Raw genomic sequence first — 26,727 nt, forward strand, 5'->3', positions numbered from 1 at the left:
TAACCACCCCTTCCCGTACACCAAAACCCACCAGCCCAAAACTGAGGAGCAAGAGCTCAGCTCAGTCCATCTTGCTGTACATATATTTACACCTCAAAGAAAACCATCCTGCCCATTTTTTTCAACTCCACAGCAAGCAAAAACTAAACACAGAATGTACAAGCCTAGCAGAATTCCCGACCGCCTTCTCCAGCCTCGCTCTTTTTTAGGCAGTTTTGGGGCCACACACTGGCATTCAAAGGAATGTCCCAGGTACACATATAAAAGCAATTTTAACACCCTCCCTCCACCTCAAAACCTGAGCCTCTTCTTAAAAGTAAAAACAAAATGAACACTGCACCCATGCTCTTCTCCCATACATTCCAAGAGCCACCTTCCTATGTTTCCCCCCTGCCCTCCAGGGTTAAACACATCAGCTACAACATTCCCTTAGGGTTCTCACCTGTCTCTTCCTCATCATGCATGCTCTCTCCTCTGTATATCAAGCAGATTTGTTTTGGTAGCAAGCTCTCACTAGTGTCTTGGACATACAACCATAAATGCACTGTACCATCCCCCCTACACCCACCCACACCAACCTACCAACACAGAATCTCTTCACAAGGACCCTCCCTCTCCCAAGTGATTTCACAGGCACTTTATTTGCTCCAAAGATATCTTCCCTATTCTCCTCCCCATAGGCAAGCATAAAATTCCCTGGCGAGAAACAACCTCCTCCTCTTCTTTCACCATAATTCATACCACACACATTCTGTGTCTCAAGAACATAATCTAGGTTTTACTAGTGCGCCCATCACCGTAGTATCCCAACACTGGACAAGGCGCCTCCCTTCTTCTCTAATCCCCCTCTACCCAGCCTTACCTTCAACTCCCTTGCAAAACTACCACAGCCTGCAGAATACCCCAACACACCCCAGCCCACTGGCAGCAGAAGCTGTCCCCCTCCTCCTCTCCCCTATTTCAGGCAGTGCAAGTGGCCACACAAACCTCAGACACCCCAAACCCACCAGAACAGAGTCTAACCTGGTGCAAGCCCCCTCCTTAGACACACCATTGCTCTCACACAGTTTTGTGCTTCAAGCATACAAGGATCCACCATCCCTCCCCATCCCAGCATCAAACTCCTCAGCAAAACCCAACCCAGCCTAAGGGGATTCCTTCCCCTCATCGCCCATCTACTCTCCCCCGCCCAAAAAAACAACAACAAAAAAATTAACGTCACTCGCAGCTTGTATTTCAAGGAAAGCAAGAAGCCCACCCCTGCCCTTAACAAAACCACAGTGTTAAACTCCCCTCAGCAAAAAAACAACGCTGTCTAGGGGACACCTCCCTGCCCCCACTTCAAGGATACAAGGAGCCACCCAGATCCCTTGTATTAAACTCTCCCAGCAAAATCCAGCACAGGCTAACGGGACCTCCCCCTCCACTTCCCCCAAACCCAGCACTGGGCAAGGGGACTCCCCCACCCCCAAATCCACCCCACACAACCCGTGCTCCAGGGGCTCAAGGAAGCTCCCCCGACCCCAGGGTTAAACTCCCCCAGCCAAACCCAGCACAAGCTCAGGGGACCCGCCCCCCGTCCCTCCTGCCCCCCACGCCCCCGAAAGCAGCACGATCCCCCACGCCCAGTAACACTCACCTCTGGATCCTGGTCACTTCTCCACCTCACCATGTAACAGCACCAGTGGGGGGATCCCCAGTCCCAGTGTGAGGGGGAGAAGAATGGGGGTGCAGAGGGAGGGGAGCAATGGGGGGTGAAAATCCCTCAGCTTCCAATCCCCCCTCCCCGACCCCCCCAAGAGAAATTCCCCCCTCCCCCCTGCTCTTTTTTTTTTTTTAGCTCAATCACACCAGCCTGACTGTCTTTGTCTGTCGGGCAAGCGCCATGTTGATATCAACATCCAAGCTCCCACCTGCCGCCGCTGTGAGACCCTGGGACTTGTAGTTCCCCCCTCCCCTGGGTGAAGGGGAGAGCCGAGGCCCGAGGACTACAACTCCCAGCATGCCCCTCCGGAACGGCACGCCAATGGAGAGCGGGGCTCGGGCGAGGAGGGGACTACAACTCCCAGGATGCCCCTGGGGAAGAGGCGGCTGGGCATGACTTCATCCCGGGCAGAAGGCGGCGGCGGGCGGAGAGGGAAGCGGACTACAAGTCCCGTGATGCTCTGGGTGGCAGGGCCTGGGCAGGAAGCGGGAGGATGGTTACAGTAAATAGCGCCGGCCGGGTAAAGCATGAAGCTGGTGAGTCTGTATAGTCAGTGTCTGCGTGTGGGGATGGGGGGAAGGGTTCCCCCTCCTCCGACCCGTGCATGGGGGGGAATCCTGCCCCTGGGGTTCAGGCCTGGTCACCATGGCTACCTCTGAGTGTTTACTGAGCACTGGGGGGTTGCTGGCGCGTGGGGGTCGCCTTCCTCCCTCCAGGTGGGGAAACTGAGGCCCTGCGAGGGGCAGGGCTGTGTTCAGCCCTGCAGTGGACGCGCTGGGGGACGCTTTCTGTCGTCTGTCTGTGGGGGGAGCATCCAAACACTGAGCCAGGTCCTGCAGCCCATGGGAAGGCAAAGCGCCCTGCCATGCAGAGCTGCAGTGAGAGTCCAGATTCTCTGCTTCTGAAAGGGACTAGAGACTCCATGTGAGAGGCTGGGATAGCTGCAGGGGAAGGCAGGAAGGGGCTGATGTTGAGGGTAGAGTAGGGGATACTGCTGAAGGGGTGTCACACAGGCGAAGACCTCTGCCTGTGACAACGGGTGGCCCACCCGGATAATCATCACACACTGCAATTCCTTGTCTGAACGTTGGAAAAGCTGAGTCACCGCCAGGATTTGTGAACCCAAATTCTGAGTTCTTTAACTGGGAGCGATACGGTCCTTAAAAGTGGAACTCTCTGAAAATACTTTGGTTTACTTTGAAGAAGGCTTTGCCGTAGGGAAGGTGTGTATGGTCATAGAGCACAGGCTTCTGGGGTGGACCTCCTGGGTTCTGTCTCCATCTCTGGCTTGTTTTGTGACTTTGGGCAAATTGCTTACCTTTGCTATGGCTTAACTTCCCTCTGTAAAATGAGCTTAATGGGTAGGTAGCTTCAGGTTCTGATCCTACAAACAGTTACATATTCATTTACTTGGTCCTGCCTCAGGGCAGGGGCCTGGACTTGATGACTTCTTCTTGAGGCTTTTCCAGTCCTACATTTCTGTGATTCAATATGCTTAACTTTATGTGCATAGTTAGTGGGGGAGGGATAGCTCAGCAGTTTGAGCATTGGCCTGCTAAACCCAGGGTTGTGAGTTCAATCCTTGAGGGGGCCATTTAGGGATCTGGGGCAAAAATCAGTCTGGGGATTGGTCTCCCTTTAAGTAGGGGGTTGGACTAGATGACCTCCTGAGGTCACTTCTAACCTTGATATTCTATGATCAATGGGACTAGTCATGTAAACTTAAGCACATGCATTTGTGGGAGTGGGGCATGGTAGGAAGGATATGAAATCTAAGTTTTTGCAAAATGCACTGAAATCATTAGTTTGTCTGTGCATAGTGCTTTTCACCTAACTTTAGTGAGCCACATGTACTGAGCTGAAAGAACAATTCTGTTGTCAGAAACAAAGACTCCATTGTGGGGGGCGAGAGTGCAAATGGGCTGAAATGAGTACAAAATATTTTGAGGCCAAGGTGGTGATAGGCCGGTAGCTTAAGGTCCTAGCTCTTTCTCTTGGGTATCTGTCTTGAGTCACAAGTGAAATCCAGGGTTTTTGGCAATTTCATCCTGGTCCCCCATTTCTTTGTTTTAAATTTGGAAGAACAAGACCAAAAACAATAGGCACCAGTCCCAACCAATAGGCGCCTGTTCCAGAGCCTAGTGACGACAATGGAAAGACGGCCACTGATTTTAATGGGCTTTCATTCAGGCTCTTGCTGCTGCTGACAATTATAAAGGCAAATCCAACAGCAAACTCCACCACATATATACTGCCCATAAGCAGCATGTAATTAACATTAGAGCACTGCTGCACAATCTGCACTGGTTTCTGGGTGGAACTTGAGCTGTTGGGTTTTAACCTACAAGTCCCTTGAATGGCTTGGGGCCTGGTTACCTGAGAGATTGCCTCTCTCCCATGCCAAGCTGCCACATGTGAAGTCAGCAGCAGAGGCACTCATAGTGGAGATACCTCAACATAAATAAATAGGAACCTAACAAATTCACGGTCCTCTTTGGTCAATTTCAGAGCCATAGGATTTAAAAAATGGTCAATTTCATGATTTCAGATATTTAAATCTGAAATTTCACATTGTTGTAACTGTAGGGCTCCTGACACAAAAGCGGGTTGTGGGGAGAGGGGGTTTTTGTAGGCCGGGTTGTAGTATTGCCACCCTTATTTCTGTGCTGTTGCTGGAGGGACGCTGCCTTCAGAGCTAGGTGCCTGGCCAGCAGCTGCCACTCTCCGGCCACCCAGCTCTAAAAGCAGTACAGAAGTATGGGTGGCAATACCAAGACCCCCCTACAATAACCTTGCAACCCCCTTTTAGGTCAGGACCTCCAGTTTGAGAACTGCTGGTCTCCCCTGTGAAATATATATAGTACCTGAATAGGGTAAAAATACACAAAAGACCAGATTTCACAGGGGAGACCAGCTTTCACGGTCCATGATGCTTTTTTCATGGCCGTGAATTTGGTAGGGCCCTATAAATAAGACAGTGGAGCATCCCCTGTGAGGAGTTCTTGAATTTGGAACTTGCTCCTTGCCTTGATCTGCCAGAGCCCAGATGTGTTAACTTTCCAGCTGCTTTTCAAAGCCTGTCTCTTTCTTTCTTCTCTAAAGCTGTTGAAGAGATCATGGGCCGAGGTGGATATTTATGGACAAACTTTGGTTCGTGAGTTATGACCTTCAATTAATGGGACAGACACCAAGAGCACTTGGGGAGCCTGTAGTTGTATTTTTAGAAAACTTAAAAAAAGATAAATAGCAAACTGGACCCACCAGTTGGACAGGCTCAAGAACACAACGTTTGGGGTATGTTGCAGGTCTGTTTTAATGAGCTTTAAGCAATAACTGTTATAATCTCATTGGAATAACCGTTTGAATGTCAACACAGTACAACTTAAATTATTTGAAAGTCATACAGGACATTGAATAAGTCATAAAGGAAAAAAACGGGGAGGGGGGTTTTCCATGGATCCAAGAGATTTCAGGGACATCATCATCATGTTCTTATTACACCTCTGGTGTTTAGGGCAGTGACAAAGCTCCTCCGCTCCTGTCTGTTTCTGGCAAGTCTTTCAATGGTTCCCCAGCTGTGCCCCAGGATTTTCAGCTCGGCTGCCACAGCTCTTCGCCATGTTGTTTTTGGGCAGCCTCTTTTTCGCTCGCCTTCAGGTGTCCATATTAGTGCTACTCTGGTGATGGAATCAGTTTCCATCCGAAGCACATGACCGATCCATCTCCAACGCCTCCTTTCAATGATGGTGCTCAGATCCTCTTGGCTGCACTGTGTCAATAGATCTTGGTTTGAGATGGTTCTGGGCCAAAAGATACGGAGGATTTTTCTGAGGCAGGTTGTATGGAATGAAGACAGTTTGGACATGTCATACTTTCTCATTCCCCAGCATTCTGCACTATAAAGTAGTGTTGAAAGTACGCAGCTCTGATAAATCTTGAGTTTGGTTTTGGTGTTGTATTTTGATGATTTCCAGACTGTATTTAAGCTCCTGAAGGTGTTCCTGGCTTTATTGATTTTGTTCCGGATGTCCTAGCTTGTTTCACCGTCCTGGCTGATGGTGCTGCCCAAGTACGTGAATGTTTCTACATTGGTGAGAACATAATCCTCTATCTGTACTTGTGATGGTGAGGCAATATTAAAGGTCATGATATCTGTCTTATTGCAGTTGATTTTCAGTCCAATTTGCTGGCTGTGAATGCGTTGAGTTGAGTTGTTTTTTCTTGTATATGGTGTTGGGTATGTGATAGGAGAACGACATCATCTGCGAAGTCCAGGTGTTCAAGGGATGAGAAGAGTGTCCATTTAATGCCTCTTGGCATGTCTTTTGTTGTATGCTGCATTACCCAGTCAATGGCAATGTTGAAAAGGATTGCAGACATGACACACCCCTGACGTACTCCTGTTTTGACTTCAAAACTGAGTTCACTATGATCAACACTGCATGTAAAGTTGAAATAGAAGCTTTTGATGACGTTGATTATATGGAAAGGAATTCCATATGCCCACAGAATGCGCCATAGGCTGGTCCTGTGAATGCTATCAAAAACCTTCTCAAAGTCTATGAAATGTATGTAGAGTTGCCGTTGCCATTCTAAGCACTGTTCTAGTATGTTTCGTAGAATGAAGATGTGGTCTGTGCATTCACGCCCTTTCTGAAAACCCGCTTGCTCTTTTCTGAGAACGCTATCAACTGCCTCTGATATACGCTGGACTATGATCTTACACAATACTTTGCTTGGCACAGATAAAAGTGTGATACCACGCCAGTTATTACAATCACTAAGAGTTCCTTTCTTTGGTATCATCACTATAACCCCCATTGGTCCACTCATCTGGCACTTTTTCCCTTTCCCAGACTGATGTATATAGAGGGGCCAGGATAGATGCTGCTAATTTAGGATTTACCTTGAACAATTTTGCATTCAAGTTATCCTTGCCAGGAGCTTTCCCATTTTTTAAGGATGTGATGGCTTGAATGATCTCTTCCTTAGTTGGGGTGTCTGTGTCGATATCAAGATCTTTTTCTGCCTCCTGGATGTTTGCTTCCTCTTTAGGTGGCTCCCTGTTTAGCAGTTCTTTGAAATGCTCTGTCCAGTGCATTTCTTGTTCTTTTACAATTGTTAGTAGGTGGCCTTGTTTGTTCCTGATGAGTGTTTGTTGGTGTCTGCCATTTACCACTGATAAGCCCGATCATTTTGTAGACAGTTCCTTGTTCACCACGAGCAGCTGCATCCTCTGCTTGTGTTGCCAGATTATCAATATAATGCCGTTTGTCCGCTCTCACAAGGCGTTTGACCTCCCAGTGTGCCTGGCTCTACTGCTCGTGGTATTTGTCCTTTAGCTTCTGGGATTTTGTGTCTAAAACCTTTTTCTTCGGGGCTTGTCTGGATTCTATGGCATTCCATGTTGTGTGTATAATTCACTTCTTCCTTCTCTTCTGCCTGTAGCCTAGACAGCTTCACTGCTCTGTTTATAAATTGGTGTTACTTTGTCCCACTTCTTGTTGATCTCCTCATCTGCTTTCCCCTCCTCTTCATCAAGGTCTGCAAGTGCTTGAAACCTGTTCTTTAACTGCAGAACGAAGGCTGTCTGTATTTCAAAGGACGTTAGCTTGTCAATATCATACGTTTATATCCCTTGTTTGGAGGACCCACACTTCTCAGTTTTAGGTTGATGGAGGCTGTCACAAGGTGGTGGTCACTGCCAACATGTGAACCCCTTCTCACTTTCACATCTGTCAGTGAGCGTCACCACTTGCCATTGATCATGATATGGTCAATCTGGTTCTTATCTCTGCCATTTGGAGAACACCATGTCAGCTTGTGAATTTCACGATGTTCAAATAGGGTTCCGCAGACGAGAAGGTCATTGATATTACAGAAATCAACAAGCCTTTCTCCGTTTTCATTCATAGTGCCACACCCATGTCTTCCCATTGCTCTGTCGTTGTTTGTGTTGTCCTTACCTACCTTGGCATTCAGGTCTCCCATGACGATAGTTAGGTCATGGCATGGTACTCTCTCTAACTCCACCTGTAGTGTAAGGTGTGAAGTCCTTTACTTCTTCATCACTGTCATTTGTCGGAGCATAACGCTGAATCAGGGTGATATTAGTATGTTGCCCTTTCAGTCTGGCTCTCATAAGTTTGCTGCTGATGGATTTCCATTCAAGCAGGGAATGCTACGCTCCCTTCTTCATAAGGATGACAACACCCTCATGGTGTTGTCCATCATCCCGTCCAGAAAACAGCAAAGTTTCTCCCGAGACTGTTGTTAATCTTCCTGATCCTGTCCATCTGCTCTCGCTGACACCCAGGATGTGTAAGTTTTAGTGTCTCATCTTTGCTGTGACCTGAGCTAGCTTCCCTGCTTCGTATATTGTCCCCACGTTCCAAAAACCAAGTTTTGTCTTGGTGTTGAGCCAGGGTGGATTTGATTTAAATCATTAGTCAGGAAGACTCAATTTAGTAATGGTTTTCTACATAAAAGTGCATTCTTGTTTGTTGTTATAACCTTAGTACATATTCTTCACAACTCAGAGATAGATTAGGTTTCATTTTAGAAGGTACGCACTATATTTTTTTAAACAGTGATTTACTTTGAAAACTTTTCAGATTAGTTTTACAGCTATATCAGAAAATGAATGATTATTTGGTTATTTAATTTACCAAAGTTAATTTAAGCAGATATTTATGAAGTCATTGGGAGGTGAACTATCTCCAGTTCAACAGGTTAATCATTAATATTTGGAGGATTTTCTTGCCGTGCTGTATTAGGCGGAGAACATCACCAGACAAGTCATTTAAATTGTTTTATTTAACTAAAACAACAACGTTAAGTATTCTGGATTTTTATCTTCAACAGCAAACATATAATATTATAACAAAACAAGCATATGTCCCTCACATCTCATGTTTATCTCCAGACTTCTTCTCCTTTTCCAGATCTATTCCACCCTCAACTATCTTCTATTCATTGAACTTTTTGAAACTTTGCACTTTTAGAGAGAGGTAAGGGATTGACTCTGTGTACACAAATTTGCAGAGGGACAATAGAGTTGAGGTCTTATTTCTCACCTCTATATATTATTTATTTATTTAAAAACATTTTTGCTGTTAACAAGAATGTTACTTCTGGATTCACAAATCCACAGTTTGAGAACTGCAAAACTAAGCATCTCTGATGGCATCTTCTAGACTGAACACTGAGTCCCATTGGGTAGATAGAAAGATTAACCTATAAATAATCTATACAGAAGCCTGTGGAATCCCATAAGATTGGGTCCCTAATCCATGAACTATTGGAACTTATTTACAAAACTTTTCTTAAACATTACATGAATATATTCTCATACTATAGAATTAAAATTTATAATCCCTATTCCATGATGAGATATAATGTATCTTAGTTATAACTATTTTTAGATAGGTTTTTTCCTCAAAAAAATCCTATTTAAATTAAAAAAAAAATATTAAAAAATAAAATCATTGATTTTTATCCACCCTGTGTTGAGCACTTCAGGGACATAACCCTGTTCTAATAACAAGGGAGTTTTGAACACTGAAGGTTGTAGTGTACCCATTTAAAAATACTTAATTGCTGAATTTTTAATACCTTTGTTTGTTTAGGGTCTACAGAAAATTGTCTGTTTTCCCACATCTCCTCCCACTTGCTGGATCTGTGGCAGCAGTTACATACGATTTCAGTAGTATAAAGACTTGTGCGAGTGCTTAATTTTACACCTGGGAGTAGCTCTATTGACTTAATGGACATTATTCATATACTATAGGCCCCAAAACTGCAAGGACAGCTCTTAAAGCGATGCTGACAGAAGGCAGAATTTAAAGGGATGCTGTTGAATAACTTAGGTTTTGCAATTTAAAATTAAAACTTAAGCAATTACAAATCAAATAAGGAAAATGCCTTCATGATTTTTCAAATTTAATTAAAAACAGCTTCTTTGGGGTGGATGTAAACATTCTCCTCGGGAGTTTTAACCCAAACATTGTGGGCCTGTGCTAATGTGCGGGATCGGAGCTAGAAAGTAAAATTGACGAATCTACCTTATTCACTAAAGAGAGTAAAATGAAATAAATGATGACAAAATAAACTTAGCGTTTAAAATCAGTTTTTAATCAATTTAGTTTTTTAAATGACTGTGAAGCGCTTTGAATATATAAAGTGATTATTGTCATACTTAGTATTTAAATAGTGCCGCACGAGAGGCTATGCTACCAGAAGTGATATCTTTGAGATGTAAAAACAAAATCTTGACCACTTGAGGTCATTACAGATCCCAAGCAGGAGAGCAGGTGCCCTCATGTCCTGGCTGCATTCTAGTTGGAGCAATTATATTACCCCTCCGGTTTCCATCATATGCCATATTCATGGCTTATACTGTTCCACAGTGTTGCTATGCATTTTCAAATATTTGCCACTTTCCATACCAGAGGTGCCTGCTTCTCAGCTGAGACTGAAGTGACCTCTCTGATATGTAATTTATGTCTTGGCTCGTTAAGTTTGCAAAGCATTTAGGATTCTTCACGATAGAAGAGGTTACATAAATGTAACTTGTGCTGTCCATCTCTGGTGTCTTTGTTCAGAAGCAGACTGCACACCCAGAGCTGCTGCTTATGCAGGCTACATTGATACAACTTTTCCCTTGCAGGGTTGTTTACCAAGAAGCCTCATGTGGCCCCTTAGGGACCCCTTTTCAGCTTGTCCTTTGTTATAGTTGATTCTTCACTAATTCTAGTTTTCTTCTTTCAGTACTGCTTGTCGGGGCATCCAACCTTGCCATGCAACGTGCTCAAGTTCAAATCCACCACTATCATGTTAGACTGCGGACTGGATATGACATCTACCCTCAATTTCCTCCCGCTGCCACTGGTTCAGAGGTATGGTCGGTCTGCAGCCTGAAAGCTCTCTAGCCCAGCTCTTTCTAGGCTGCACTTGGAGTGCTTTTCTTAAAATGGCACCTGCAGCGAGAAAGGGTACAAATAAGCATTATCGTCTGATATCATATATAGACCTGCTCACTTAAAAGTTCCCTTTATCAAAATAATGTCCTTTGGCTCAGTAGACAGAAGACATTTTATCAATTTATTGATTGGCTTTTCCAGATAATTTATTCTAAGCTTCAGTAAAGTATTGCTGCAACCGCTTAGTGCAAGTGAGGTCGCATATCTGTCATCTTTCTGGCTTCTTCATGCAAGATGAGATAAACGGGTAACTGATCTGGAGTGCATGGAATCCCAGCAAACGCTGTTTAACCACCTTCTTCTCCAGCTCTTCTTCGGAGTCTGAACTAATGCAAATAAAAATAACACTTAGCGTGTTTCACCTGTAGATTTGAAAGCATAAGCAGCATTATCCTAATTTTTTAACAGGTGGGGCTAGAAATGGATTAATGATGGGGTAATGTGACTTGTCCAGGATCCCACCGTGAGTGATTATTAGAGCCAGAAATGTAATTTAGATCTCCAGACTCCCACTTCTGTGCTCTCCCCCCTGACTAGACCATGCTTCCTCGTGGTAGAAATGAAATTAGGCCCCTTGCTAGGGTGGCTTACTTCTTTTGTAAGGTTGAACAAGTTGCCAGAATGGTAGGTGGGGAGGAAAGGGATATGTTTAACTCTGTGGTGACTAGAGGCTAATAAGAGTTTTAATTAAAATTCTATAGGCCCCTTCGAATGCCTTGGCCCACAACCTTAGTCACTGTGGCAGGTGGATGCTGTAGTTTTGACTCTGGTCTAATACCCGCAGGGGTCCAGGGGCTGGACTGGAGGTTATCATGTGGGGTGGGAGAGCAATCTCATTGATTAAATGGAGTAGAGCAACTGCCCAATATGCCTTCTTGGAGGGGAAAAAACAGAACCACATAAGCATCGTTCTGCCAGGGCCTGCAGCTCAACCTCTGCTTTATTGAAGGCAATTGATGTGAACTAAAAGAATCCGCATGGATACCTGAGCTTTGTCCAGCACCAAAATGAGATGAGCGCTATCTACATACCATACAAAGGGCCACGACTAGATTTTTTTAAAAGGATCTATGAAGTCTGAGGACTCCAGGTCCACACCTGCTTTGCAAAAACTTCCCCCAAACAGGAAACTTAGAGCAGTAATTGACATTATCTGTGCCAAGAAGTAACTTCTTCAGCAAAGGCCTAACAGTTGCTTTAGGCATGCTGGCATCAGTGCTCCTTGAGGCGATGGTGACTACCTCCACCAATAACAGATCCAGTGCCTCCTTGTTCGATTTAACCTAGCATGAGTGACTACATTGCAGGTCATAGCCCCAAATGCCCCAAGAATCTCCAGAACTTCTGAACAAAATTGACTCAATTACAGTAAAGAAAGATGTCAGATTTGACCCTCGCCTGACCCAACAGAACCAACTAATCAGATTCAGAGACAGTCTTGTCTGTAAGGTGACTGAAAAGTCCTTGCAGCAAGAAATGTACCGAGCGTGTGCATTTGAAGGGCTCGGCCAGCTTTGGGGAGATAACTAATCTCCTCCTCAGCACTCTGTGAAAGGGATGAGTTGTGGCAGTGAAAGTCAGGATCTTGAGAGGGGCTGGATCTGAGGAGTCCTGTTCTATCTATGGTATTTATAGGGTCCCAGTTACCGCAGTATCTGAGCGCCTCCCAGTTTTTAATATATTTATCATCACAACATCCCTGTGAGATAGGGCAGGGCTATTATCTGTACAATGGGGATGGGGAACTGAGGCACGAAGGGTACAGCTATGTAGTAGCTGGGGGGAGCAAATGGCAGCTCATGTAGATGTACCCTTGTTAGCTGTACTCTAGCTAGCTTGCTAAAAATAGAAGTGAATTTGAACCCGGGTTTCCCAAGTTCTAGGTTTGTGCCCTAACCACTGGGCCATCTTTCCTCTTTTCCTTGGACTCTGCTAAAATGAGGCACGCCTCATACCTTTGCTTTAGACTTCCAAAGAGGGAAGCCCTGTCTTGTTTTGCCCAATGAAAAGTGTGAAGAACATTCTTCACACTTTTCTGTTCTATCACAAAGCTGTTTAGACTCCATCTAGTCCTGCAAAGGCCTTCCTTGCTGTCAGCAGCCTGATACACCACCATTCATGCACATAGCATGCGTTTGAGTTGGCTAAAGAACATTTTCGTGTCATCTATACACTGGAAACAGGTGTATCAGCTGAAGTTCTCTCTCTTACAACAAAGTCAAATGCAAAGAGCTAAAAGTGAACACAGAGAAGGCGCTTAACCTTTCCTTTCTAGCAGAGTGATACGCTTGCTCACATTATTTATGTGACAGTTCTAACTAGTTTGGATTAATCAATCAATCCATCACAATGTCAAGAATGGTGTAGGAGGGAATTGTGCTACTTCCTGGCTTCTAGGAAAGAGTCCTCTTTGCCCCATGTCTCTAAATCCACTACCACTCAAACCCAAGACTTAGCTTTTAATTTTGCTACCAAAGCCAAATGTCTTGGTATCCTCTTTGACTCCAGACGCTCCGTCTCATCTCTCCCTTGTTTAAACTTTTTCACCTCTAGCATATCACATATACTTGTTCTTGCTTCATTCCTGCCTTTCCCTTAGTTTTTTTAACCCCATCTCACTTTCTCAAAGTGAGCTTCTTTGAATTCCTGTGTCTAGATTGCTATGTTATTCCAGGAAACGGGCTCATTTCACCTCTGCGCACTCACTGGCTGCTTGTACATTTCCAAACTAATTCAACTTTGCCCTCCCAGTTTTCAAAATGGGATTGACTTCACCTGGCATCACCCTCTCATGCCACAGCTCTAATCTTATCTTATCCCCAGTCTTCACTCCTCCAGTCTTAATCTCCTCTGTGTCCCACTCCTTGTGATGTTCCGTAGTGTGTGCTGGGGTCATTTGCACTTTTGCTTGTGCTGCTCTACATAAGAATGGCTGTACTGGGTCAGACCAAAGGTCCATCTAGCCCAGTATCCTGTCTTCCGACAGTGGCCAATGCCAGGTGCCCCAGAGGGAATGAACAGAACAGGTAATCATCAAGCGATCCATCCCTTGTCACCCATTCCCAGCTTCTGGCAAACAGAGGCTAGGGACACCATCCCTGCCCATCCTGGCTAATAGCCATTGATGGACCTATCTTCCATTAATTAATCTAGTTCTTTTTTGGGTCCTGTTATAGTCTTGGCCTTCACAACATCCTCTGTCAAAGAGTTTCACAGGTTGACTGTGCTCTGTGTGAAGAAAGACTTCCTTTTGTTTGTGTTAAACCTGCTGCCTGTTAATTTCATTGGTGACCCCTAGTTCTTGTGTTATGAGAAGGAGTAAATAACACTTATTTACTTTCTCCACACCAGTCATGATTTTATAGTCCTCTATCATAACCCCCCTTAGCCGTCTCTTTTCCAAGCTGAAAAGTCCCAGTCTTATTAATCTCTCCTCATATGGCAGCTCTGTAAGCTTGGAACTCCTTCCTCCCTCTAAGCCATTGAATCACTTCCTCTTCTGAGGTACTGCGCCCCTGTGAATCTCTCTGCAGTCAATGGAATTTGCAGGAGATGCTCGCCTCTCAGGATCTCTCCCAGAATCTGAAGTTAACACAGCCCCAGTACACTGTTGCTGCAATGCCCAGTCACAGGAGAGCTGAATAACTTTCCCCCCGTTTCTGGGTTTGTGAGAGTTTGCAGCTCACTTACAGGTCCTCAGAAGATGATACACTGGAGGTTTTGATAATCTCTTAACTATAGTAGCACAGCGAGTGCTTTTCTCATGCTTCCTCTAAACACTTTGTTGGGATGTCATCCTCAAGGATTGTTTCAGTCTTAAAAATAAAATCACACCCACAAGTGTAGCTTGATAGTATCTGAGCTTCCAATCTGAAACATGGGTTCAAATACCAGCAGGGTTGACTCGCACCTTCTTGCTTCCGACATAGGGAAATATGTTGCTATACATTTATATTTTGTGTGAGACCTAAAACAAGGTTTAATTTCTTTGTGGATATAAAGATTCTTTGGCACACTCCCCTCCCTCCTCTCAGCCTCAAATGTGTTCCATAATTATATTTTTTAAAGTAATTCCTGTGAATACTTACATGATTTCATGTTGAACTTGTTAGTTCCTTGAGTCAGGGTTTGTCTATTTCCTGTACAGCACCAAGTATAAGGTCAGTGCTTAACCAAAAAATGAAGTGAATTATACCATTATTAATGATGACTTAATACTTTGCAAATTGTTTTTTCCCCCTGCAGTCCCAGGCTGTCCAAACTCCCTGGCTGGGTTTTAAAAGATGGAAACACTTTCCTAGACAAGGTAACTTACGGAGCTTTTGAATTTCTTTGCCATGCAAGAAGTCACCTGATGTGTCTGGAGCTGTAGTACTGTAACGATATTTCTGTGCTGCTTCCTTGCATATATTTATGTGCATGTCATTAGCAAAATGTTTTGTTGCAATATCCGAACAGTGGCTCTGTGGTTTTCAGTCTTTGGAGGTTACAGTTTTTACGGGTCATTTTAAAGTGCAGAAGTAGTGTGTGTGTGACTGTTTTTTAATTTTCTCTTATTTCATGGGGTTTCATATTTTAGACCTTGTCATTCTGATGTGCCTTCTATCAGAGAACGTCAAAGCTCTTTACTAACACTAATGAATTAAGCCTCGTAACCCACTTGTGATGTAGATGAGTATTATTATCCCTGTTTTTAGATGGGGAACTAGAGAAGCTGAATGATTTGCCCATGGTCACATCGGAAATCTGTGGCAGGGTAGAGACTAGAATCAAGGGGTGAAATCTTGACTGTGTTGAAGTCAATGGGAGTTTGTCATCAAACTAAGTGGGGCAGGATTTGAATTCAGTGGGGCAGGATTTCACTCCTGGATTCCTCTAATTCCAAGGCCTGGAATTTACCCTGACTGCACTTGAGAAATGTGATCTTTTTGCCTCTTGCATCCTTACCCTGTACAAAAATTTCACAATCGGAATTCAGATCTATTGATCTGAGGCACCGCAGAATCCAGCTTACTCTCCCACAGCTGAAACAGGCATAAACTTGTTTAATGTTTGTAAAATAGGCAGATGCAGGTTAAATACCCATGGGCACACGTTTAATTGTTCCTTTTTCTGACTTCATGCATACCTTAAATCAGAACCTTAATAATGGGCACGTAGAATTGTAGAGGTGGAAAAAGATTGATGGGGAAATGAAACTCACAGCTTAAGGGTCTGATTTTCTTCTGTTTGAAGTCAATGGGAGTTGTGGATGCTCAGTACCTCCGTAAATAAGAGCCTAAGTAACTTGTGCACAATGAGTTGGGAGAACTGGGAGTAGACCCATTTCTCCTAAGTCCTAGCTTTGTGTCCTGGGCCACACTGCCTTCCAGAACAAATGCCCATCTGAATGTCTATCAGAACCAACTCCTCACGCATCTCTTCTTTACCATAGATACTGTATCCTGTCCAAAGAATCCACAGACCTGATGTGACATCAGTGTCTTGTACAGGGTATGATTTGCTGTAGTTCCATTCGCACGGTATTTGTTCCAAAGATTCTTCAAACCAATGCCGTGTCAGAGCAGGGTCACATTTTATTAATTCAAAGGTAGCATCTCCTACACTTGCATTGACCACTGTAACTGCTTTGAATGACTAATACTTTTACTGATGCTGGAAAAGAAGGAAGTGAGGGTCAAAGGAGGGTATTTTGTCATGTAAGGTGGACATATACCCTCTTGTAGCATTATTCTGGATGCAGTTATAAAACCTATTTAAGTCCAGGAGAGACATTGAAATTCACCCTGATCTAGTTTTAATCATTCTTAACTCCTTCAAGATGAGGTTAGGAGACTTCTGTCATTAGAGGTAATTGCTCATTTTTTATTAGTTTTCAAGTGCACCATAACTATTAAGAATTAGAACTGAAGACTGAATCTCATTCCAAAGCTGGCTGAAACCATTCGTTTTGGGACAATAAACAGAGGTGTTTTAAGAGGAGGTGGTCTGTGGATGACTTGCAACTTGCAAGATGTTACTAGGATCAAGTTTGAGGTCACTTTTGTTTACCTTGCACATGCATAACCTTGAAGCTTGTGATTTTTCATTTGGCTAAACTTTCAGATGTTGCTGTCTTGGACTGGTGGGGAGAGCAGGAAAAATAGAGCAATAGAGATAAAAGGGGATGAAATCTAACAGGAAATGCAACACAAAGCTTAGATCAAGAAAAGATGTTGAATAAAATGCTTCAAACCTATGAGCTAAAGGCCAGATCTTGTTTCCATTAATGCTGGACTGGGGTCCAAATCTGTAAAATGTTTTAATGGGCTTGTAAGCTGGTAAGCAGCCTTTCCAGCCACACAAGGAAAAACAAATCCCAACAAGAAGTCGCTTCACATCCTGTTCTTTGGGGCTTGCTTTATTTCCAAATGACAAAACTCAAAACCAGAGTAAACCTACTTGTACTGCTAGGAAATACTTACTTACCCAAGGCATTTCCAGCTTCAGCTAGTTGAAAAGGAAGAGGACCCCCTGCTATGATAGCTTCCTTTGCACCACCTTTCCCTCTCCTTCCATAACCCCAGCCTTGTGATTAGCAATGAACCCCTTACATGCTGGAGCTCCTTTAGTGTTTGTTACAGTGCCCTACCTGCTCATTCAAACCAACGTTCCAATCCCCTGAAGTACTGAACAGCCTCATCTCCCATTGAAAGCAACCCTAGCAAAACCCTCTTTCCAGAAAAGAGTGGTTAGAACTGAAAAGAAACGATTTAAATAATAAAAAAATTTAGGGGGGAAGGGATAGCTCAGTGGTTTGAGCATTGGCCTGATAAACCCGGGGTTGTGAGCTCAGTCCTTGAGGGGGCCACTGAGGGATCTGGGGCAAAATCAGTACTTGGTCCTGCTAGTGAAGGCAGGGGGCTGCACTCGATGACCTTTCAAGGTCCCTTCCAGTTCTAGGAGATGGGATATCTCCATTAATTTAAATTTAATTTAATTTAAAAAGCTGGAAGTTAGCTGTTGTAATGGAAAGCCGGCAATGGATCTGAAGAGTAAAATCCACCATGTTAGAGGGAAGTCTTCATTTGTATAGCTTTGAGTTTTAAAAGTTGCTTTTATGTCCTCTCTTCTTGCCTATTAATATCCTTTTCCTTATAGGAACTAAAGGAATGTTCTGGCCATGTGTTTGTAGACTCTGTACCTGAATTCTGTTTGCCGGAGGTGAGTTTCATTGGAACCTTAATGCAGAAATAATATTCCATTCAAGTATCCTGTGACACTTTTTTTTTTAAACTTCCAAGATAATAAGACACCTCTGATATTTGTGACATTGCAGAAAGGATAGAAACAGCCCTACTAGACCATTATTTTAGGAGATTGGTGCAAGATAACTCGAGAGAATTAACATCTGACAGTCGGCTACTAAGACACTTACAGAAGCTACATTGGCATTTGAAGCCTCATAAAAAAGGGCAATAGGATATGGCAAACCTGTATATGACAATGGATACATGTTCAGACATACATAACTGTGACTGAAGCACAGAGAAGTTACTTGTCTCTGACCATAGAGGCTTTCATGACGTGCCTAACTGAACTCTTTTGGGTAGCCTGCAGTCTGGTTAAGCCTCACTCTTGTTCCATTAGAAGTTCCTTCACTTGATGTAAGTTTCCTGTGTTCTTGAAGTATAAAGATAGGATTACCTCTGGGCTGACTTTTCCAGGCCTTTTGACTGTGAGAGCCCTGGTCTCCAAACAGACTACTTTAACTTGCTTGGGTCATCTTCCGGTTTTTGACATCAATGTCCCTGGTCTACTGATGTGAAGTGCACCCCTTGCAGCTTCTGACACTTCAATTGCTAAAAGCAAGTTGGTGGTTGGTGCAGTTTTTGACAAGCCATGTCATCAACTTTGTGTGGGGACGCCGCTTGCTACTTCAAACATGCAGGAATGTGCCCCCACTTCAGGGACCAGAATGCTTGGCAGTTACTGTCCCTTTTTTTTTTTTTAACACCCAAACAAACCTTCTTATGGATGGTGATGCAGAAGGCAGTGGCTGTTCAACTCCAGGTGCCCTTGGCACCAATGTCCTAGGTAGACTAGTTTCCAGCCTTCCTTTGGAGTTGAGACCATACTTGTCAGGGTCACAAATGATCAACTGCTCATTTTAGATGTAGGTCAGCTGGCTTTTCTGATGATACTGCTGGACTGGAATAAACCTGGCTCTGCAGCTGTCTGGTGACTGACAGGGAGTTGTAGCTTTGGTGAGTGAGTGCTGTTGCCAGTGTATCTGATGCTCCTTAGTCATAAGTGGAAGACGACAGTGACACCATTTTAGGGATTTTATAGGCAGCTTCTGTTGAGATGCTCCACTGTCTCTCAAGGTTCTCAACAAGTAGGAAGCCTTACTGGTGTAATGCTGGTGATACACAACTATATATCTCTTGCCTTGCAAACTCTCCCCTTTGGTAGAATGCTTGGGTGATATTGCCAGCTGAATGTATCAAGCTATGACATCCTTGGTCCCAGTAAAGCAGAAGTCCTGCTTGTGGTTAGATCACAAGAGGAAGCTCTCTCTCCTTCCACGCTCTCACTTTTGAGGGGACTTCTGCAGAGGCAGCAAGTTTAAGGGATCGCTTCTGCTTACAACTTCTGACAGCTTTGTGTTGGCTGTGGAACAAAAGCGTTCACTCTCCTAGTGAAGTCTGTGCCTTTATTTTGTCCCACAGTGACAAATCTGCCCACAGGAATATCCTTTTTGTGAGACTGCTCATGCTTGCTTTGTTGGTTTGCCCAACCATGATTGCATTAGGTGCACCTGTAACAGGACTCAACCCCCGCTAGGGCACCGTCTGGCAGTGATACAGGAATGTCCTGTGTCTGTTTCCTCTACATTCCCCAGAGCCGATCAAATTGCTCATCTCCCCCACAGATCAAACCGACAGCCATCTCACCCACCCAGAAATAGAATAATGATATTCCTCAAGGCAGTTCAAGCCTTGCTTCTGGGCATAATTTATTAATACTGTACAGTTTCAGACTTCTGCAAATTCTCTCAAAATACCCAAAGTATGAAAAGTTAAAATGCAGCAGTCTTCCATCCATACACCACGGTGGCCTTCTCCACCTGACAGTCAACATGCACTCTGTTCCCTAGTTCCTCTGCGGCCCTGTTTGAGGTCCTCCACCTCTGGTAATTCTCTGTGCTGCTTGCAACTCTTCTTCTGCAGCCTATGACTCAGGTTTTCTGTGAGAGGGCACCCTGTAATGTTTTGCTCCCCAGGCCCTTCGCCTGTGAGTCCTACCCCTGCTCATTGCAGTGGGGGAGGTTTAAGTTGGATATTAGGAAAACCTTATTCACTAGGAAGGTGGTGAAGCACTGGAATGGGTTACCTAGGGAGGTAATGGAATCTCCTTCCTTAGAGGTTTTTAAGGTCAGGCTTGAGAAAGCCCTGGCTGGGATGATTTAGTTGGGGATTGGTCCTGCTTTGAGCAGGGGGTTGGACTAGATACCTCCTGAGGTCCCTTCCAACCCTGATATTCTAGGATTCATTGGAACCTCCCTCCAGGATCAAGCCTTTTGTTTCTGGGCGCCGCCTTCTCTGACTCAGCTGGTTCTCCCACATTACCTAGGGCAGTGGTTCTCAAACTTTTTTTTTTTTCCCCCACAGACCACTTGACAATTGCTGAGGGTCTTGGCGGACCACTTAATGATCTTTCCAAATGTTGTTTGTACTGTTCGCTAATGATTGTAAAGCGCTTTGGATAAAAATGCTATATTAAAAAAAATCTTCATAATAATAAAGGTTTTTTTGTTCTACAAATCATAGAATCATAGAATCTCGGGGTTGGAAGGGACCTCAGGAGGTCATCTAGTCCAACCCCCTGCTCAAAGCAGGACCAATTCCCAACTAAATCATCCCAGCCAGGGCTTTCTCAAGCCTGATCTTAAAAACTTCTAAGGAAGGAGATTCCACCACCTCCCTAGGTAACCCATTCCAGTGCTTCATCACCCTCCTAGTGAAAAAGTTTGTCCTAATATCCAACCTAAACCTCTCCCACTGCAACTTGAGACCATTACTCCTTGTTCTGTCATCAGGTATCACTGAGAAAAGTCTAGATCCATCCTCTTTGGAACCCCCTTTCAGGTAGTTGAAAGCAGCTATCAAATCCCCCCTCATTCTTCTCTTCTGCAGACTAAACAATCCCAGTTCCCTCAGCCTCTCCTCATAAGTCATGTGCTCCAGCCCCCTAATCATTTTTGGTGCCCTCCGCTGGACTCATTCCAATTTTTCCACATCCTTCTTGTAGTGTGGGGCCCAAAACTGGACACAGTACTTCAGATGAGGCCTCACCAATGTCGAATAGAGGGGAATGATCACGTCCCTCGATCTGCTGGCAATGCCCCTACTTATACAGCCCAAAATGCCATTAGCCTTCTTGGCAACAAGGGCACACTGTCAACTCATATCCAGCTTCTTGTCCACTGTAATCCCTAGATAGCACACAACTCATATTTTAATATCAGTAGTCACTCCCCCGCCATGGCAGCCACCGAGCTGGGCTAAGAAGGAGTGGGGTGTCTCTCCCCCGCCGTGGCAACCACTGGGCTGGGAAGAAGGGGGGCTTTCTCCCTCTCTCCCCCGCCGTGGCAGCGCCTGGGCTCGGGCTGCGAAGGAGGGGGTTCTCTCCCCAGCAGCCGCAGCCATTGAGCTGAAGAAAGTTGCCTCTTTCTCTGTCCACCGCAGCCCTGCATGTCCCAAATTCCCCCTACTCCCTCTTCTCACCCTCCTGCCCCCCCCACACCTACCTCCTATTTCCCCGAAGGCCACCACCTCACCTTACATGTGCATCTTCTCCAGGGTCCAGGCACCTAAATAGTGGAGCCAACCCTGCGCGGCTCCACTAATCAGGTGGGCGGCCCTTCATTCTCTCGTGTGCGGCTGCCCAGGCACGCACCTTAGAAGGAACTATCCGTGGACAACCTGAATGGAGCTCGTGGACCACAGTTTGAGAACCTCTGACCTAGGGGTCTCTGCACAAGCCTTCTGCTTGGCAGGTTTCTCAGTTCTGGCTAGTTCTCTCCATTTGTGCTCATCTCATTTGTTCTCTTTCTGCCCCAGCAGCTCTCACTTACTGCTCTCTCAGATCTCATGCAGCTCTCCCTGAGCAATTCACCAGATTTCTGCTTCTCCTTTTCTCAACCGGGCCCTATGTCTTTATAGAGGGCATCAGGCCCTGTTGGGAGCCAACTAACTATTCACAGGTGAACTAGTCCCATTTCCCCCTTAAAGTGGCCAATCTCCCTGTGACAGCACTCTACATTCTTTGACTAGCTACATATTAAATGATTCATTGACTTTCATCTTGGCCAGTTGATTATTCTCAGTTAACTCACGCGATTAACTCAAATTAATCACAATTAATCGCACTGTTAAAGAATAGAATACCAATTGAAATTTATTAAATATTTTTGGATGTTTTTCTACATTTTCAAATATATCAATTTCAATTACAACACAGAATACAAAGTGTATAGCACTTATTTATATTTTTTATTACAAATATTTGCACTGTAAAAATGATAAAAGAAATAGTATTTTTCAATTCACCTCCTACAAGTACTGTAGTGCAACCACTTTGTCATGAAAGTGCAACCACTTTGTCATGAAAGTGCAACTTACAAATGTAGGGTTTTTTTGTTATATAACTGCTTTCAAAAATAAAACAATCTAAAACTTTAGAGCCTACAAGTCCACTCAGTCCTACTTCTTGTTCAGCCAGTTCCTAAAAGAAACAAGTTTGTTTACATTTATGGGAGATAATGCTGCCCACTTCTTAATTACAATGTCACCTGAAAGTGAGAACAGGTGTTCGCATGGCACTGTTATACCTGGTGTCACAAGATATTTACATGCCAGATGCGCTAAAGATTCATATACCTCTACATGCTTCAGCCATCGTTCCAGAGGACATACTTCCATGCTGATGACGCTCATTTAAAAAATAATGCATTAATTAAATTTGTGACTGAACTCCTTGGGGAAGAATTATATGTCTCCTGCTCTGTTTTACCCGCGTTCTGCCATATAGTTCACGTTATAGCTGTCTCGGATGATGACCCAGCACATGTTGTTTGTTAAGAACACTTTCACTGCAAATTTGACAAAATGCAAAGACGATATGATACCAATGTGAAATTTCTAAAGATAGCTACAGAACTCATCCCAAGATTTAAGAATCTTAAGTGCCTTCCAAAATCTGAGAGGAATGAGGTGTGGAGCATGCTTTCAGAAGTCTTAAAATAGCAACACTCTGATGCGGAAACTACAGAACTCAAACCACCAAAAAAGAAAATCAACCTTCTGCTGGTGGCATCTGACTCAGATAATGAAAATGAACATGCGTCGGTCTGCTCTGCTTTGGATCGTTATCGGGCAGAACCCGTCATCAGCATGGACGCATGTCCCCTGGAATGATGGTTGAAGCATGAAGGGACATACGAATCTTTAGTGCATCTGGCACATAAATATTTCGTGATGCCGACTACAACAGTGCCCTGCAAATGCCTGTGCTCACTTCCAGGTGACATTGTAAACAAGATGCAGGCAGCATTATCTTTTGCAAATGTAAACAATCTGGTTTGCAGTTATGTAACAAAAAAATCTACATTTGTAAGTTGCCCTTTCATGACAAAGAGATTGCACTACAGTACTTGTATTAGGTGAATTGAAAAATACGATTTCTTTTGTTTTTTACAGTGTAAATATTTGTAATAAAAAATAAAGTGAATATTTACACTTTGTATTCTGTGTTGTAATTTAAATCAATATTTGAAAATGTAGAAAACATCCAAAAATATTTAAATGGTATTCTATTATTCTACAGCGCGATCAATCACCATTAATTTTTTTAATCGCTTGACAGCCCTATTTTAAAGCCTTTAATTTTGTATAAGCTGTATATATATTTGAGGCCTCTTTATTAGACTGGATCTCTGCACTCAGACACTTCCTACCTTTTAAGGATCACACACTAACTACTTAACAGGAGAGCAGGCTTTTACTATTGTGGGCCATAGGGTACAACACTCACTCCCCTTGGGCAACTGTCTGAGTCTCTCCCACATTTAAAAAACAACTTTGTATTTCATAGGTGTTTTTTTTTTTAACAGGAGCTCCATAGTGTATGCTTTCTCCCCCTTTGCATTTGTTTTCTTTGTTGCACTCCTTTGATTTATATACTGAATATTCCTATTGTGGTGAGTAGCTGAAGCACTGGGGCTCTACGGTTGGTCCTTTAGGTTCCCCATCTTCCTCATCCTTTCTGATGACTCTCCAGGTTGGATCCATGTGCAGCACCAAAGTTCACCTCCCATTCAGTTTTGTATGATCTAAACTGCCGTTGAGCTTGGGCTCCCTCGCACAAGACAGGGTTTGAGAAAAGCACAAAATCCATGGAGGATTAGATTCATAGAAGAAACAGGCCCTCGATGCTGCAGGAGAAGCCTTAGTTAGGCATAGTGGTATTTAATTGGCACTGGTGAGGCCTCAGCTGGAGTGCTGTGTCCAGTTCTGGGTGCCACCCTATGGGAAAGATGTGGACAAATTGGAGAGACTCCAGAGGAGAGCAACAAAAATGGTAAACGGTTTGAAAAACCTGACCTATGCGGAAAAATTTTAAAAAACCAGGCATGTTTCATCTTGAGAGAAGATGACCTGAGGTGGGACCTGATAAGTCTTCAGTTATATTAAGGACTGTTATAAACAGGACTGTTATCAATTGTTCTCCATGTCCATGAAGGTAGGACAAGAAATAATGGGCTTAATCTGCAGCAAGGGAGATTTAGGTTAGATATTAGGGGAAAACTTTCTAACTCTAATGGTAGTTTTTAGTTCCAGAGTTAAGCTCTGGAATAGGCTTCCAAGGGAGGTTGTGGAGATTAAGTACAGGTTGGACAAACACCTGTCAGGGATGTTCTAGGTTTACATGGCCCTGCTTCAGCACAGGGGACTGGACTTGATGACTTCTTTAGCTCCCTTCCGACCCTACATTTTTATGATTCTGTCCAGCAAGGTTAGAAAGATAAATGGATCATGTGTGTTCTGTATCCCAAGATGGTTCTTCCTGCTTTTATTCCCTCTGCCCATTTTTTGCCTCATTGAGTTGCACTTTGAAGATACACCTGCAACTTTACGCATGATCATGGGCTGAAAACATGAGAACTAGAGATCTGAGATCAGAACTTTGTCACTAGAACACTAGGGTCAGGCTTCTGGAAAGTTGTGACCTACTTTTCTGCCATTTTATTCAGATCGATGGACCAAGCCTTGTAATGGGATAATCTGTGCTTGATAACTGTTGAATCCCATTAGCTGCTCTAGAATAACTGAGTTAGAGGTCAAATGTCTTGTAAATTTCTGACTTGACACCATTTGTATTCTAGCATTACCAGTAAATATCTCTAATTAAAATTCCTGCATGTGTTAAATTTTCTCCTTTGCCTCCTTTGAACCATTACTGTAGCTGTCACATAAAAACAAATTGGACTCTACCTCTGTTTCTTAGTATCTGATGAAGTGTCACAATCTCATACTCTGATTCTGTGATGGAAAACATTGTGACTGATAAAGATGTTAAGTAATGCAATGTTTAGTGTGTGAAGTTTAGGAATGTAGGATTGTCATTGCTAGATAGACTGGTGTTCATCTAGACTACTATGCTGTTTCCAGCAGTGGGCAATGCCAACCAGCTGCTGGAGAGGAAGATTCAAGAAACCCCATAATAAGTGGCTGTGGGATAGTCCTATGGTGATTGGATGAAATGTTCACTCATGTTGATGGACACGTACTAATTGTATAATGAGAAGTAATATTACATGTGCATTTATTGCAACCATAAATACTCAAGGGTCTGTGCTAACCGTCAATTTCAACATCTAAGACAGACAAATCAAAGGCTGGATGTCCTGAGCAACCCGAAGGAGGGGGTAACTTAGAGGTTTTTAAAAAATATTAACTCATGGAAAATCTTAACTGTCCCCACAGACATTATGTGCCCCCGTTTTAATGGTTAAATGTTCATCAGGTTACAATGAAAAGTGTGTAAATACTTGAAAAACAATTTTGCTTTAGTTTCCCAAATCATGTGTGCAAAGATTACAGGTCACTTGTCGTTCCCTTCTGTTTTCAGACTGAGCTGCTAGACCTGTCTACGGTAGATGTCATCCTGATCTCAAACTATCACTGTATGATGGCACTGCCCTACATCACAGAGTATACTGGATTCACTGGGACGGTGTATGCCACTGAGCCCACTGTTCAGATTGGCAGGTAAAGAGCCCTTTAATATTCTCTTATCCTTTCCCTTCACTACGAAGGAAAAGGTGTAAAGGACAGTGTGGGTAGAGGTGTGGCATCTTCTGTTCCTAAGAGGCTTTCAGGCAATAGTTGAAAGTTCACCAAGTCTTTACAGCTGAAAATGTATTGACTCAGCCTTTTCCAAACTCTGTGGCTGTGAGTGCTGTGTGTGGACTCAGGGCAATAGTGCACCCAAAACAGCGCAGCTCCAGTAGACCCATTGTGACTTGCAGCAGTGTAAATCCAGTACTGCTGACCTCAAGCCTTCAAAAATCATGATGTTTAGACTTTGAAAATCATGAGATTTTTAAAAACCCAATAAACTAGAGGGTTTTTCATTTGCCTCCTGGTTTTTGGGCCTTTGGATGTCACATTTGCAAGCTTTGCTCCACAACCATGAGGGTAAGAAACTTGCTTATTTTAAAATGAAAACTCAGATTCTCCCATAATCACATGACTCCAGTTGCTGAGGCTTTAAGGGGGAAAAAAGTCAAATATGAGACTCAGGATAAAATTGCAAGACTTGGCAACACTGGAAAGGTTACTGCAGAGCCCAGTCTTGCAGCCCTTACTTACCCCAGTAGTCTTGTTGACTTCAGTGGACTCATCCATGCAAGTAAAGATTGCAGGATTGAAACTGTTTAATGTATGCAGTGTAGTTGTAGCTGTGTTGTTCCCAGAATATTTGTGAGACATGAAG

At 43.7% G+C, this 26,727-nt stretch overlaps 2 protein-coding genes across 10 annotated transcripts in view; one reads left to right on the forward strand and one right to left on the reverse strand.

The window, feature by feature from the left end:
* HMBOX1 (homeobox containing 1) overlaps nt 1–1,919 on the reverse strand; it is a 137,681-nt gene extending 135,762 nt beyond the window's left edge. For 7 of the 8 annotated variants that reach the window (XM_034766735.1, XM_034766732.1, XM_034766734.1 and 4 more), the window contains exon 1: nt 1,640–1,807. The gene's annotated coding sequence lies outside the window, so the exon portion shown is untranslated. Of the gene's footprint in view, nt 1–1,639; nt 1,808–1,851 lie in introns of those variants that run through there. The other variant, XM_034766730.1, reaches the window with a different exon arrangement.
* A 217-nt stretch (nt 1,920–2,136) lies between these two features.
* Nucleotides 2,137–26,727, forward strand: part of INTS9 (integrator complex subunit 9) — an 86,047-nt gene continuing 61,456 nt past the window's right edge. The window contains exons 1-5 of one of the 2 annotated variants that reach the window (XM_034766738.1): nt 2,137–2,241; nt 10,475–10,602; nt 14,932–14,992; nt 17,827–17,889; nt 25,861–26,000. In XM_034766738.1, the coding sequence (XP_034622629.1) occupies nt 2,233–2,241; nt 10,475–10,602; nt 14,932–14,992; nt 17,827–17,889; nt 25,861–26,000 (401 nt within the window). In that variant the 5' untranslated portion in view covers nt 2,137–2,232. Of the gene's footprint in view, nt 2,242–2,718; nt 2,929–10,474; nt 10,603–14,931; nt 14,993–17,826; nt 17,890–25,860; nt 26,001–26,727 lie in introns of those variants that run through there. The other variant, XM_034766739.1, reaches the window with a different exon arrangement.

The sequence above is a fragment of the Trachemys scripta genome, chromosome 3, assembly GCF_013100865.1.
Source record: "Trachemys scripta elegans isolate TJP31775 chromosome 3, CAS_Tse_1.0, whole genome shotgun sequence".
NCBI classification, from domain to species: domain Eukaryota; kingdom Metazoa; phylum Chordata; order Testudines; family Emydidae; genus Trachemys; species Trachemys scripta.